At 32.3% G+C, this 16,897-nt stretch overlaps 1 protein-coding gene across 19 annotated transcripts in view; it reads left to right on the forward strand.

Annotated features, from left to right (window-relative positions):
* LOC143223520 (plexin-A2-like) overlaps positions 1-4,592 on the forward strand; it is a 224,718-nt gene extending 220,126 nt beyond the window's left edge. For all 19 annotated transcript variants that reach the window (XM_076451680.1, XM_076451711.1, XM_076451671.1 and 16 more), the window contains 3 exons: positions 165-240; positions 1,979-2,053; positions 2,637-4,592. In XM_076451680.1, the coding sequence (XP_076307795.1) occupies positions 165-240; positions 1,979-2,053; positions 2,637-2,738 (253 nt within the window). In that variant the 3' untranslated portion in view covers positions 2,739-4,592. The remainder of the gene's footprint in view (positions 1-164; positions 241-1,978; positions 2,054-2,636) is intronic.
* The last annotated feature ends 12,305 nt before the right edge of the window (positions 4,593-16,897 follow it).

The raw sequence follows: 16,897 nt of genomic DNA on the forward strand, positions 1-16,897 counted from the left end.
AGTAAAAACTAATTGATAATACTAATTTATTGTGTTTTATTTGAAATCTAAAAATAAAAAGTTAATCACAAATTACTTCTGAAAGCATCAGTAACTTGAAGAAGTAACATAATAAATAATTATTTATTATTTAGAAACTGAAATTCAATTTCTTGCTTTTTTAGGTATTATCAAGATATTAAAGATATGCCAGCAATAAGTGACCAGGATATGAATGCTATGTTAGCAGAGGAATCAAGGGTAATGGTTTATTATCTATAATGCTATGCTGATAGGATCCACATGGTTCACTGGCTTTATTAACACATTTTACAGAAGTTCTAATGAATCTCAGAAATTCATGGAATTCTGGAATTATTTTATAGGCTTTGAAAATGGAGAATTTAATGCCTAAATTATTTGTAATGTACAGTAAAAGTTAAACATTTATTTTCAAACCTCATTATTTTGATTTTATAATGACAAAATATCTGTCTTACAATTTAGAGATTTTTTTAGTACAAAAACAAGTCTTGTATTTACCATACGTTCATCACATGCAAAGCATACCAGGCATAAGAATTGTGGTGGACTAATTAGAAATCATGATTGACATAACACAAACCTGCATAGGAATGTAATGAGACTTGATCAATAACAACCTAAAAAACAAATAAAGAATTTTGAGGTGAAATATAGGTTCATAATTTATGGAACATTAATAGGTACAGCTAAAAATTGAAGTTAATGTACTTTGTAGTCAATTGAATACATTTTTGTATATGTATAAAATGTGTTAAGTAAAATATAATTATTTTACTCTTATTCATTATTACAGAAGACAGCTGAAACTCCATCAAGGACTAATTGAGCAAATAATAATGAAAATCTTATATATAGAACTACTTTTTCTAATACATTCAACATTTTACTGGCTCATTTAAATAATATAATGTTTGATTATATTCTTATAGTACATTTGCATGCTGTCCTGGCACTAAATTTTATTTTTTTCTAATATTGCTTCCATTTAATAGCTGTAAAGTAAGTTCAGTAGATTTGAGTGAATGGTTGTAGTTCTTGTTATTCAGATAGTAAAATAAAAGCATTTCTATTTTCCTGGAAAATCCTTAAATTTTGTTCTTGATTAAATGTAGTAGTATTGTTTTACTGAATTATTTAAACACAATATATTTGTAGGTCTATGATCATAAGAAGATATCAGTTACAAAAAAAGCTTTGTTGCTGAAACTTATCCCAGTAATTACTGATGAAGTTTCCTAACTGTTTGGTGAAGTACAAATGTATCAAGTTTATTTGTTTAATTCTTTACACTGAGTCCTGAAACAGGCAAAAACATAAAAGAAAATTACTCAATATTATGGTGAAATTTATGAAAAGAAATAATTACCTATGATATTATCTTCTACAGAAGATAAACTGATGTTTACCGTGTTGATACTTCATTGCTTTAAACTTTGTCTACATGACACCCTACTCTGTTTCAGCATTAGTTAGGATTTGAACCTTTGATACATTTATCTTAATGATAATTAACTTAATTTTAAATGTTTTATTTTACTAGAAAATACTAACAATATACTTTAAGGTGAAGTTACCTTAAAAATACTTTTAATCTTGTTCTGCAAATAACACTTCTGTGTGTGTGTGTGTGTGTGTGTGTGTGTGTGTACACACATATGTATCTTCATTTAAATATTTATTTCTTACATAGATGTGTTTTTGCTAATTTCTCAAAATGTGTATACATGATATAAAATTTCTTGTATTCTTTTGACAGTTTTTTTTATTATACTAACATTTCTGTATATGCTGTTAACTTTGCCATTGTGATGTTAATAATTTTTAATAACTGTTAATATTAGCATTGTTTGTTAATATAGCCTTGTTTTATATAAAGAGCTGATTTTGGGTGTGTGTTATTTTTTTAATCCCTTAAAGTGATTTTGTTTACTGATGATATCTTACCTATTTCCAGCAACACGCCCATGAATTTAACACAAACGTTGCTCTTCACCTTTTGTATAGTTATGCTGTGAAATATAATGACCAGGTAAGGATGTAAAACGTGATATTATAGTTCTTTATTTAGTACCAGTTTAACATTTACCTGACAAACCGTAAGTCTTATTGGCAGTGTGATAAATAAAATCTGGCTTTAGTAAATAATTCTTTAAAGCAAATTTAATGTCCATGGCTTCAATTAAGGTAACCAATTTAAAGATACTGAACAATATTTATTGTCCTTTAGCTGAAGTCCTTTTGTTTTTAATAAATTGGCTTGCAAAATGTTTTACCTCTTTTAGTAGTACTGTACTTGTATTTAAATTTGTTCTAGTATTAATTTTAAAACACTTATTATACTGTCCCAATCCCTTCAAAAAAAAATAATTTCTTATGACTTAATAATAACACCACTTATGCTAAATTGCTTTGAAAAAAAGTATCTTGGATAACCTTAAGCATGTTTTATAAAAAAGAATAAAAGTTTTAAGATACTACTGTAAAAGTATTGGTAGCAATGAGTACAAGATTATTTTTTATTTTTGCTGAAAGTTCTCAAACATTTATTTATTAAGAAGGGTTTATTTTTTCACTTTGTGAAAAGTTTTTTGTTTTTTTCTTTTACATTGCAGCTGATGATGGCATTAGAAGAGGATGAATTTTCTCAGAAAAATCGGCTGTCATCAAAACTGGAACAAGTACATGCTATTATGACAGGAGAGTCCGAAGCTTGACCTTTAGCTAGTAGTTGTTAAACATAACATCAGACAGTTTTAATGAATAAAGGTGTCACAACAAACTGTGATCATCATAGTTCTTCTGTGCCATGTTCCATTTCTGTTTTAACTAAAGTTGACTGAAGTCTTGAAGATATCAAGAATGTTGTTAATAGATATTGCTGAAGCCTTGAAGATATGGAGGATGTTGTTAGTATACATACTGTTTTAAAAACAAAGCCAACACTTTAATGAATTGTTTAAAGTTTTACAATTAATTGAAAAGACTGATGAATGAGAAAAGTTGTTATAAAACTGTGGTGCTCTTCACTGTAAAATTTTAACCCATAAGATAATTCCCTAGCTCAATGCCCCCAGAGCTTTTCCCTCTTTTTCTGAACCTCATATGGGTTGCACAAAGGAAGTGTATTTTTAGCTTGTGCCTGTTGCATTTGGATCATAGAAACCTTCCAGTCGGTTTCAGTGCCTTTGTGATTGGTCACACCCTGCCCACCCTATCTGTTGTTGTTGCTTTCAGCCCAAGTGGACTACAGTTTCAATACAGCCACTGTCATCAGTTGTCTTCCAGAGATGCTCGCTTCATCTTCTTCCTTTTGTCTTGATAAAGTTTTTGTGACAGAAACGCTGACTGGTGACTACATAATTCAGATGTGGGGGAGTACAATGAGAAAAGTTTAGCCATATCACAACACCTCCACAGTATGTATCTGTAATGATATTGGATCTAACATGTATGTCCTGTAGTTGTTGAGTTTCTCAGTTAAAGAATTTGTGAAGAAAGAAATGTACATTTTGTTGTGTGTGTATATCTGATTTTGTCTATGTAAAATAGAATGAAATTGGCCATGAGTGGCTAGTGCACAGTGAAATGAACTTTTTTTTTTCTTTCCATCTACTGTGATAAGTGTTGTACAAACAATTTCTTGGCCACAGAAGCAGTAATAAATATTGCGAATCACAAAACCATTTATTGAAAAATAATTATCAGTTGCCTTTATGAACGATGGACCTGGTAAAATTGATGTCAATGAAATTTGTTTCTCATTTTCAACACAGTTCATATGTCATCATTTAAAAAAGGTTTTCTGTGTGCCTTTGTCGTTGATCTTCAGTGTCAGCAAACCACTAATATCTTTCCACCATAACAGTATCACTAGATAAACTGATTCTTATTAGCAGGATTGTACTTAAAAATGTGGATATTGTCTGTAACTACACCAACAAGTTGTCCTGCTTCTTGATGTCTCTGAAATTAACACACTAATGTGGAAACTGTGGTTGTCATTGGAGATGTGGGTGTTGCTGCTGACAAGCTTCACATGCTTTAAATTGCTAAAAGAGAAAAACTGAATTTTCATTAAGTGTAGATGTGTCATGCAGGGAATGTGATGTCAACTTTCCTGAAAAGTTTCCCTTTAGTCAGACTTGCTCCCAAGTGGAAAATAAGGCCAGAAACTAAAACTTAGTGTGTTTTATTTTACTTTTAATGAAGAGTATGAATGTTTGTTTTTTATTATAAAGTGTGACTTGTGCATTCAGAATTAGCTGCAATGTTTGTTCAGAAAAAATAAATTAAGGGAGAGAGAGAGATAGAAGTCAGTCAAGAACATTTGGATATTTCTGAACCTTTAACAATTTCCACATACTGAAACAGGCTTTAGCTTCAGGGGATTTTTTTATGTGACTATTCCTCCATTACTGGTGAAGTACATCTGTTTTTGTACAACTTTAAAAACTATAAAATACTTATAAAATATTTTTATTATGGTAATGGAATAGACAATTCACTACCCTGCTCAAATAATTTCCTGCATTAAAACGGTGTCTGTAAAAATAAAGAGCTGACGCATGTTTTAGTCCAAGTGTCTTTTGTGGTATCCAGACCTTTTAAATTGTATTCACAAATTAGGACAAACCAAATGCAGTTTATGGGAAAAACTTGTGAATACACAAAACTTACGAAAGTTAACTTCTAATAATATGATTGCTGAAAAAAACATCACTAAGTATTTCTAACCACAAAGATGACACATTCATGTGGCATATCTTAGAACTTACACTATGAATAGCAAAATATTTTACAGAAACGTACAGAGTATTCAACAGATACCAGCCTGACATTGAATCACAATATGTGGGTTGTGAGTTGATGTCCTTTTGCCAAAGATATTTGCCCTTTTAGCCCTGGGCACATTGTAATGGGATGGTTAATCCCACTTTGTTAATAAAAGAGTAGCCTGATGTCTGAGTGGGTGGTGTATTTGACTAGTTGTCTTCATCCTAGTCAATCACTTCTAAATTAGAAATGGCTAGCTTAGATAGTCCTCAAATAACTTTGCACAAAATTTAACAAATATACTGTAAATATATCTTTGATTTTAACACTTTCTGGAGATCTTGTTATCTGAAAGAATGTGCAATAAATACAAGTTTCCAAACTAGTGTGATTGACACTTTGTACAAAAAAGGTTTACAAGGTGTACTAAATTCATTTAATATATTTTCAAACTATATGTGATTGGTATAAGAACACAGAAGTGTCTAAATAATGTTACAAAACAATAGAGCCTCTGTTTTGTAAGCTGTCATTTCAGAGCAAACTCTGATAAAATTCTTCATATTGTGTTTACTCTTGTAATGTGTGCATATTCACTGCATATGTTTAATAGATTTATTAATAAAGTTTGCTTGACAGAAACCTTAAGTTACCTACAGAAGTCTCGACTTGCAATCTGAGAGGTGCAGGTTCAAATCCCCATTGCACCAAACATGCTCACCCTTTCAGCTGTGGAGAAGTTATAATGTAATGGTCAGTCCCACTATTCATTGGTAAAAGAGTAACCCAAGAATTGGCAGTGGGTAGTGATGACTAGCTGCTTTTCATCTAGTCTTACACTGCTAAATTAGGGACAGATAGCGCATTTGTAGCTTCGCACAAAATTCAAAAACAAACAAAAATTTACAGAAGGTAAAAAAATTCTTGGGGGATATTTTTAGGCTCCATCTCAAGTTTTCAGAGAAGTAAACAGAACACTATTTAAGGTATGTGTTATGAACAGAAGTGGTGCTTTTTCGCACTGGAGGAAAGAATATTAGGTGTAAGTGACAGGTGTATATAATATGTGTATAACACCTATTTATGTATGTGATATAAAAGTGACAGTCAAACCTTTTATTTGATCCAAAGATTTGTGATAATGTATGCTACTGACTGGACGTATTTATTCTGGCCAGAAGTTTGAAAATGGAGACAGCTATACCTGAACCGATATATAGTGTGACCATTTTGTCCACATAATAAGCTGTTCAGGTTGAAAATAGAATTGTGTAAAAATGATAATTTGCGTTTAAACTTTTAGTTCCTTTAGAGTATTTTGCTGTTTCTAACGGAAACATACCCATCTAAATTACTTATATAGATAAATGTACGTCCAATCATAGAAATAAGAAGAAAGTCGAGGTCAGTCAGAAATGAAATATTTAGTATTAAGGGTCAACAAGTAGAATTATTTAAAGGTCGTTATATATATTTTAAGATATTCCAAGTTAAAATAGTACTACTTAAAATTGAAAGTGTTTTGATATCAATTAGCTGGTACTATAATGTGCAAGTTCTGAAAACTTGGCAACTTTTATTGGATTGTGATCTCGTTGTTAGTTCCTGTGATTGGTACATAATTGTATTTTGTTGGTACACTAAACAGTAACAACAAGTGTAAATGGTGTAATTTTCATTATGTAGTCAGTATTGCTGAATACGTTATTATATAACTATCCTCCACTGTTTTATTGTTGTAAAGGTTTGTGAAGATGTTATTTCAATATTTGTATAACTCGGAACTTTTCGTATAACTGAATATTATACGACTTGTAACAAAAAAAAAACACAACAACCGTTAATTTGAAAATACACAAATGTTAACAAATCTTGGCAACTTCATTGTTTAATATCAAAAGCTAAATCCAACGTGATATTAGGTAAACATTATTAATTGTGCTAGCATATATTATATAGTATGCAAGCATACTTGTGTCTTCTATTCCCTTTCTGTAGTAAACTTTGCATGAAATTTTTATTCATAAATATTTATATAGCTTAAAGTGTAAAACATTGGTCAAGGAAGTAGTCAAGTTCCTTTGAATTTAGTTACTTAATGTTCTAGATCATTCACCTATGGTGTCATGTGCACTTTTTAGTGAGAAGGATTGCTGTGAAGTTTAATAACCTATGTGAAAGTCCCCCAACGGGGTAATGGTGAGCTCACAGACTTATTGCTAAAATTCTGGGTTTGATTCTTTCTACAGTGGACAAAGCATATATATTTCATTGTATATCTTTGCACTAAACACAACAACAATTATGCGAAAAGTAAAAAGCTATAGGTCCAGAATTGTTAGTTGTTTTTTTTTAAAGGCAATGTAAAGGCACTGGTAGGTTGGTGATACCTTGAGATTTCCACCTTTCAATTTTTTCAATAAGAATGACTAAAAATGGATTATTGCACACATCCTGAGAAGAATTATTATTTCATGTAGATAGTCCTATGTTCCTCAGTCTCAGATGGATTTAAATATACTTGCTTCTTCAGAAAGATCTGTTTAAGCTCCAGTAACATTGCGTACTGTCTTTTATACATATACGTGCTGGCAGCTAAGTCATTAATGTGTGAAGATGGTAATCCACGAGTCATTTGTGAGCTTCTCTGGGATGGAAGGTATACTGTTAGAAGAATTGTGTGTTACCGAAAGACCTGGTTTCATACAATGATAACAATATGGTAACTGCTTATATTCAGGGTCATAGATCTAATGCTGATTATACCCACTACGTTTTACCCTTGACTCTTATGATATCAAAAACAACTGCTATTCAAAATTTGTCGGAATAAGGTTTTATACCACAAACAAAAATTTTTGTGAATGAGGGCAGCTGAAGCTTTCCCCTACTATCTATTGATGTAGATAAAGATTATCTGAAATGTTTCAAGCAAGTGACTGCTTGGATTTGCAGGATTCAGAAATGTTATGAATGATACTACGTTTGGATTTGTAAGCACTTGACTCTATCAAGCATTAAGTGACACTTATAGTGGGCACATTACACAAATCCCATTGTGTAGTTTTATGATTAACATCAAACAAAATTCTGAGACAGAGACATGGTAATAGTCGAATTACGCCAGTGTTTTGACACAGTGGAGTACAAAGTTATATCATGCTCTACAAATGATTTTGGCAGATCACAAGAACCTTGTCACAGACAATTTCATCTAAGAGCTACCTAGTGAGTCAATAAAGCATATGATTGCTAGGATTTGCAGAACCCGTGAATAAATACTGCAATGATTGATCATACATTTAGATTATCTAGTTATTTATCAAGTACCTCTGAGAAACCCTACTCTGACAGAGGCAGTTCCATTGTGATGAGGTATAAAATTATAACAAGTTTTCTCCAAGAGAGAGAAAACTTGGAGTGGCTTTACTTTCAACAGATTTCCATCCCAAACTCGCTGTGTCACGCCAAGCTCAAAGTTCATCATGGATAAACCAGCAGTCAACACATACAGAAAATGCAACGCAGTCCCGCTGAATTTTAATGAGAGGTCAGGGCTTCCCTAATTCTGCCACGATGTTTATACTGCAGTCAATGCAGAATATAATTCCGTATAAATATTACTTTGGAAGGAAGGCCAAAAACCTTTGAGTTGTAGCAGTTTAATTCACTCACCATAGAAATGGCGCAGTTTGCATCGAGGAGAAAATTTCACCGTTGAATGAAAATAATATATGGGTAACAAACTTCTAGTGATTTTTCTATAAAATGTTCTCCAGAATTAAAATTTACTGCATAAAATGTACATGAAATTAAAATAGCACAACTTTTGTTTTCGGGTTGAATCATTGTGAGCACAATCAAATCACAAGTGTTTGTGAATTTCCTGAACAAAGAACACTTTGGGAAAAAGAAAATGAAGCAGAAAAGACAAAATTGCTGCGAATAGTAATTATTGTATGTCAGCTGGTTACTTGCTTATCATCAACTCGGCAATGAAAACTATTCGAGTCATCTGATGTAAATATTATTCCAAGTATTTCTCTTCAAGAATATGGCGAGTGTGAGTCTAACATCGAAAGTGACCCAGCAGTTAAGTTAATCACTCTAAATAAAACAAAATCTAGTCTTAATCTGTTATTACATGGTTATAACAAAACTGTGATTCACATGAAGATGATAACGTCATGCGTTATTTGCTTAAATATGATTAAAAGCTTCAAAAGCACAATATTCGTTTAAATCAGACTATGATTACATCTTTCTTTGGAAAGTGATTTGTTGCATATTTGACCAATTTTGTTGTTGTTTAAATGCGCCATTGATGGTTTATGTGAAGGCAATGAAATGCCGCTTATCAGCTTATTGTACATACAATTACTTCTTGTTTACCAGTTGCATACTAACTCTTGTTTGTTCTCATTCATCCATACATTTATTTATCGATACCACATGCTATTAATAGTCCATTGAAAACTGAATGATGTGAGAACCATCGATACTCAGGACAAATTAGTTTATAACAAGTGTAATCAAATTAATAAAGTTTCACTGTACAATAAATTATTTATGGTCTGTAATAATTGGTTTTATCCTGCCTATGAAATCGTTGTACAATTTCTATGTTGTAATTAACTTGCACAATTGCTGCTAAACATTTACACTCGCTGCGGTCCTTTTCAAACATTTATATTTACAGTATATTTACTGTATATTTACAGTTGTATGATCAATATTTTTCATTAAATCTGGCAACGACTCCTGAAGCTAACACCAATAAAATCATTTGGATTGAAAAAATATGAATATGGTAAAAACCTGGTTTTAAAACAAATTTTACTTTAATCTAAAACTACTAACGTTAAAAAGTGACTCTTCAAAAGTATTTATTAGTTTAATTGAAGTTATACTTTTTTTCTGCTTTATTCGCATATAGTATATGCGATAGTTGAAAAACAGTATTTAATTAAGACTGCAGGCGCTAATGTATGATAACTATTTCTCTGGTGTGGGGCAACTTCAACGTTACACTTTACTACAAAAATTGTTATTTGGTGTGTTTAACCCTTAACCATGAATTGCCAATCACATCAATAGTGAACCAAAACAAATATGTGATATCTATATTTCACCCACAAGTAATTTGTTATTGAAATTTATCATACTTAACTTTCAGAAGCTGAGAAAGAAATGACAAGTATTAGCCAAATCCGAAGTCAACGATATTGATGTCATATTTATTTCTAATGTTTTAATTTAGATGCAACATTCACCTAATGTTATCCTGTGGAAAATCAATGTAATGAAATGAAAGCGAGTACAGTATAAAAACACGTAAAGTGAAGCAGTAAGTTAATAAGGTACCGAATGTGCAGTTAATGATTATTCGGTTAATTTATGAAGTTTTACTTGTTAGTTCACTGTCAGAAAAAGTTTATATATAAACCTCATATTTTAAGGTTCGTCTGCAAAGTTTACGAAGAAAAGTTTGTTTATGAAATTAGGCCTACGAGTGAACAGCGGCAGTGAGAAAATTATTTTACAAAATAATCTAAAGTGAGCCCAAATACGTTATATAAATATTTTTTTTTGGAATCTATGATAAGTTCCTACATTATTAGGTTGTCCGGAAATAAATGTTTTTGAACTGCGAAGTTTGGAAAACTGTAGACCAGTGTTGTTAAACGTGTTTTAATCAAAGTAACTACAATTTGCTTCGACATACTTTTGCAAACGTGTAACGGTGCTGTTGATGCCTCTGGTGTAGAAATAAGTTTTTATGGTCAATGAACTCCCCAAAACCTTATTGTGCAGCTGCCTGGTTTTAAAAGGGTTTATTATTCAAAAAGTTGCCAAAGTGCTTGAAAAAATGAAAATATTTAGTGGTCAGGGGAATAAAGTGGATGAGGCAAAACCTCGATTCCCAATTCGTTCAATTTTTAAAGCATCATTTGTTGATCTTCAGTCAGCTCATGCGGAACGCACCTATCCAATTTTTCGTCTTTCCAATCGCACTCAGGTGGTTGGCAATGCTCGATTTGCTTGTGCCTAGCTTCTCTGCAAGCTAGCGTGCTGTTGTGCGAGGGCCTATCTCAACTACTTCCTTTAACGTGTTTTAATCTAAGGTTGGCATCCTTCGACTACCTTCATGGTCTTCAAGACTTTCGTCTCCATGCCGAAACCTTTAGAACCAACCCTGAACTGTACGTTCAGTAATAGATCCATGGCCGAATGCCTGTTTGATGTTCCCTGTAGTTTTGGTAGCTTTTCGTCCAAGTTTGAAGTCGTAGAGGAAAATGAGATGAAAGTCCTTCTTGTCTATGCTGCCTTGGGGGTTGCGAAATTTACTCTGAGTAGAGTTGAAACAGCAGACAATTAAGACACCTTGTAAGCGACAAACGTTGGATTAAACCAACCAACCAAAGATAAATTACTCAGTATTCAGCTTCTAAATGTCATCGTGAGAATTCCGTCATTTATTTCTGGTCAACCTAATAAAATTAAAATAAGATGAAAACATATGATATACTTGTGTACCACATCTTTCCTCAGGCTTATCCTCAAGAATTAAATTTGCACAGATGCATTGTTAATGTGATTAAGTTTCTTTTGTCCCCTTTTGAAGCACTGATATCATGACTCTTATTTTACAATATCTAAAGTTACAATATGAAAACACTCTGTACAAGGATTTATTCCAATAATTATAACTAGGCCTTTCACAAAGAAAGTTGGCAGTTATACATGAAAATGACCCCTTAATTCATATAACACTCATACTTAATGTGCGGTAATTGAAATGTGACTGTATTTTACCAAATACTAATCCTTTAAACAACTATTCTTCGTCCACAAAATCTCATATATTGTCTGTGTAATCTGTAAAAACCTCCTAAACACATTTCAAACATTTGTTTTCAGTAAAACTTTATACCGTTTCCGTTATTTTCTTTATCCTAACTATATGGAGTCTGTCAATTTTACAGACACTATAAAAATTACAAAATGAATATAAATTATGCTTTTTTAGTTCTAGAATGACTATAGATTATAATAAAAAATGTTTAGTCCAAATAGATCAAATCTTATTATATTGATCTTCCAGTCATCCTCGGTTGACATTACAAAAGTTGCATTGACGACGCATACGTGCACTCACATCACTGTATCCAATAATATAAAACTGAGCTTTAGGCTTGACAAAGTGACTTGTTTTGGCTGTACTTTAAAGCAGCTCAGCCTCGTGCTCCTTCTCCACAGATAATAATAGTACAGGTGAAGTAAGAGGCTGAGCCACTAATGGGATCTTGTTTTCGGTCCGTTTCATGTCCTGCTGAAAGAGGCACTACCAGAAAATACTGGATATGAAATGTGCACACATCTAGAGTAGAAATATTACATTTTTAAGCCAAAAGATATTTTTCAACAGCTAAGATCTCTTTATATGGATTGAGTGCTGGTTGAGTCTCACCATGCTGGCATCATAGGCTCAGCAGCCATTAGCTCTCACATTATCAACAGTGAAGATTTCACCATGGAATAAGGATACCTTTGGGACTGCTATCATGAAGCTGTCACCACAAAAATGATTATGTGGTTTACGCAAGGAATAAACGAACATATAATTCTCTACTGTACTACCTAGTCGTCCATAACAAACTGACATAGGACCAAATCACAATCTCAAATGGGCAGAGGTTTGGACTTTCTATAACTAATAGGAGGACCAGCTACTGATACATCCAGAGCCCTAATCCTGATTAGAGGAAAAAATTTAACAGCTGTGTGTGGAAATGACCCACACCTGCAAAAGTTAAATATACCGTCTAATGGACCACTGCCACCAGCACAAGGTTCGCAAATGCCCTTGATGACTTTCTCATGAAATTAAAGATCGATGAGACTCAGATCGTCTTGAGAGTATGATATAAATAGTTTAAATATATGTGATATATATAAATTTCCATTCATTTTTCTCTCAACTCGTAGTTTATTTTGTTTCAATTTTTAGTTACCTTTCAAAAAGTTTATTTCTTATAATTACAAGCTGTATGTGTAGTTTTTGTATGTGCATTGTGCAAATTTCTTAACTGTTTTTCTCCTTTTTCTTTGAATGAACAAGCAGTGAGGTAATTGTGTTTCCTTTCAGAGTATAGTTATATATACTGTAATAAAACATGATTATTAATCCTAATTGGCGTTCAATTCCTTGCAGTAAACAAAGTAAATAGCTTAACGTGGTTTTGCTCTAAACGAAGTAAACAATGCAAAGTACATACATGAAAATAGAAGCTGTAACAGTAATGCCAAAGTGAAAAGTAACACCTCCATAATTACATTTTTAGTCATAGCTAACTAGTACTATTAAGTATTAATAGGAAAGAAATGAAACTGACACTACAAATAGTTGTTCCTACACATATGAGCTGACTCAGGCTAACTGCTTTACACGTTTCAAATTCTAACATCTGACTGTGAAATTCAATTAATAAACTCATTCCAGTTTATTTGATCAGGATTAAGAAACTTGGTAAGTATATATTTCATTCTGGTGTTACCATTCTGATAAACCACTAGACTGGGGATGATAATGTACAGACTGTATCATAACAACACCTAACACCTTTTATAACTTAGCTGCATATTTCATATTGATCTCCTAAGATGCTATGATCAGGATATCCAATGCTCCACCAATGCATCAATCAATGGATAAGTCTCAGCCCAAATTTTGAGGCAGTGGCCACAAATATACATAATTACTTTATTCTGTCACTGGAAGTAAACAAGAAATATCTTGAAATGAATTCAAATTTGATGAGGAGAAACCTGATTTTCAGAAAATAATGTTTGGGGGCAATTTTTGGAAATACTGTGCATTTGTAGTAAAAGTTATTTCACTATCTATTAAGGTTCTCTTCAAATTTAAAGTTCAGAGCTTTTCTTTGTAAAAAAATCAATAATTATCTGCTAGAGTACACCCTGTTTAGGTTGTATTTTTCTCAGGGTGGAATGCACTATACAGTGTTAAAATCAACACTTGAATGTTTTTATTAAAATATATACCATATAATTCCCTTAAAATGTTAGAACAATCATGATTTAAAATCTTGGCATGCATTAGTCTCTGTATTATGCAAATTCTGGAGTTCACTCATTGCAACACAAACCAAGAATCATCTACTAGTTGATAGTTTGTGTGCATACATGCCATATTATTCTTTCTCAGCTAGCTTTTCCTTCTTGCTGCATGGTAAGGAATGCACATGCTAGATTTGAATACTTTAGCTGCTATTTCTGGAGTTACCAAATTGTTAATTGTGGTATCCATTCACTAGCAACTTCACCAGGATCTGTACCTTCATTCAATGAGCAATGAAACAATCCATCAGCATTTTCGTTTTGTGGTCCTGAATGATTCTTTTTGAGTAAATGGTACTCCTGTAATGATGTTAACCAGTGTGAAATAATCTTTTAGTAATACCTAAAGTTCACCATCCAGTTTATAAATGCATGATTCACTTTCTAACACAAAAACAATATTAGTATTTTAAAAAGGACTGGAACTGTTAACAGGTCTTTGTCATACAATATATGTGTTCCAAAGCCATGAACATGTAATTATACATTCTATAACTGCAATAACATTGTTGAAATTCCACTATCTTTGGCATCAACATCTAACAAGAATTAACAGTCTTGTCATGAACATGCAAGTACTAGAGGATATATTAAAACATACTGCACACTTCAGGGACTGGAATTTTTGCCCACATTCCCTAACCCATCAGAAGTATGATACAGAATTAAGGAAACTGCATACTTTTTTTTATATAGAGAACTTATGCTAAAAGTAATCTTAAATCTTCTCTCATCATTCATTTCATCTTACCAGTATCCAGATGTCAGGTCCCAAGCGCTAAAGAAAAGGGAACTTTCACTGTGTCCAGACAATACTTTGCATGCAGCAAGAGAGGTACTTTAATGTGAGTTTTCACATCCACTCAGCTAAAATTAACAATGAATCTTGATATAGCTTCCTTCTTTTCTTCAATCACTAATGGAGACAACAAATCACTCTTTAAGGTTAACATAATCCTGCCCATTAACATTCATAATATTGTAGTATATTGTAGTATTGTAGAATACTTTCCAAGTTAGAATGACTTACAACTTGAAGCCTTGCCTTTTAGTAAAACGGCTTTTGTTGGTAGACAAAGTGTCATTAACAACACTTCCATTCTTTCTTGTCCATTTTCAAGTAGTTTTGACCAGTGTAATGGAATTACATTTGCTAAAAACGGCCTCAGAGTCCTATACAAACAATCTCATATTATGTCAGACTAAGTGTCATACCACCGCACAAACTTTCAGTCGTGGTTCCCTTGCACTGAAGTTGATCTTCAGGAAGAGAATTTGATTAATGTTATGGATGTACCAGATATTGGCAGCTATACTTCCCGAGTCATTGGATGCAGCAAGAAAGAGGTCACTACATCCAAGAGAATACTTCTTCTATACATGACAACATTCTCCCTTCAATGACTAACTCTTCCTTTTGGTCATAAATCTTTGTACTCTTTGAAAATACCATTTCCTCGAGAAAGATGTTTTTAAACATAATGCACCAAAGCTGGAACACAGGACAATATACATAAGAAAGAAATGGAAAGCTTCACAATATTTATCCTGTAGGTTATGACATCAAAACTTTCTCCATCCTTTTTATACTCTTAGTGCTCTTAGACAAAAGTGACATATCACAAGAGATCTACAGATTAGGAGATTTATGAAGATATTCATCCTAAAATAATTCTGTATTACCTGACTGAACTTGTGAGGTGATGTAAGTGTACAATGGCAATAAACAATCTTAATTCACAGTGTACATAGCAGATGGCCACTTGTACTAAACAACTGGATCTATAACTGTTTCACTCTGTATGCATGCTCCAGACTTTTGAAACAGAAGGGAGGTTTATAACCTTAAGATATCACATGACCAACAGTGGAAGACATGGCTGTCTAACTTCACATATTATATACAACCTCATAGCTATCCTCCCCATGGAAAGGCAAGATGTGTTATCTAAAGTGAATGACTAAAAAAAAGGCAGATAAAGTAACAGCAAATTCATGATCTCTTTTAATCATCATGCTATGTGAAAACTGCACATACACCTATATAAATAAAAGAAAATGTTCCAATATTGAAAAAAAGAGGTAAAAACATGTGGTATGGCTATATACAAGATAAAAGTCAAACTGGTTACAATATCAGATGTTATCAACTTAAAACTTCAAATATATTAAAATGTGCAGACATAAGGTTTTGGAGAAGAATAAGGTATAATGTTTAGCCATATAAATAACATTCAGCTAAGTGTATACAACTTAATCTGAATTGTTTTCAGATGGTAAAGAGCTTGTGATACATTGGATCCTTTCAACCACCAGAGTCAGGCCTTTGTCAAGTTTACTGGTCCCCCCTCTTTACTCTGAACTTTATATGTGTATTCACCATGCTTTTGCATAACTACTAACACTCTTATATCAATAGTGAGACTCATTTAATTGGGTATATTTACATCCAAGTATGCAATAGTAAAATACATCTCATATTTTGGTCAAATATTTTTAATATTTATTAGTATAAAGTATTTCTAAAGTGCAGTATTGACTTAGTTTTACCATTTATATTAGTTTTTATAATGAAGTATTTTCTGTACCCAAGTGATTTGCCTTTCTACAATATATAGTTTTAAGCTATTTTCAGTTCATCATAAATGTATAGATATACAATTTTACTTTAGTACTTTGAAATCAGTTCCATGAGTCCAAAAATAACAAATATTAAATTCATATCATTGGACTGTTATATCAGAAATGGAAAATTATAAGCTCACATAATAATTTAGGATAAATCACTGCAGTAAAAATAATAATTTATTTGTGCTACAGAAACACAACACTCCAATTTGGTCTGTCATTAGAATGGAAGATGTTCTTATTTCAAGGTTAAAGACATGATCTATTGTTTATCTTTCTACAATCCTCTTTTTACTTTGTAAGGCTCTTTCTTTTTTTTCTAAAAATTTTA

This window comes from Tachypleus tridentatus, chromosome 1, assembly GCF_004210375.1.
Source record: "Tachypleus tridentatus isolate NWPU-2018 chromosome 1, ASM421037v1, whole genome shotgun sequence".
NCBI classification, from domain to species: domain Eukaryota; kingdom Metazoa; phylum Arthropoda; class Merostomata; order Xiphosura; family Limulidae; genus Tachypleus; species Tachypleus tridentatus.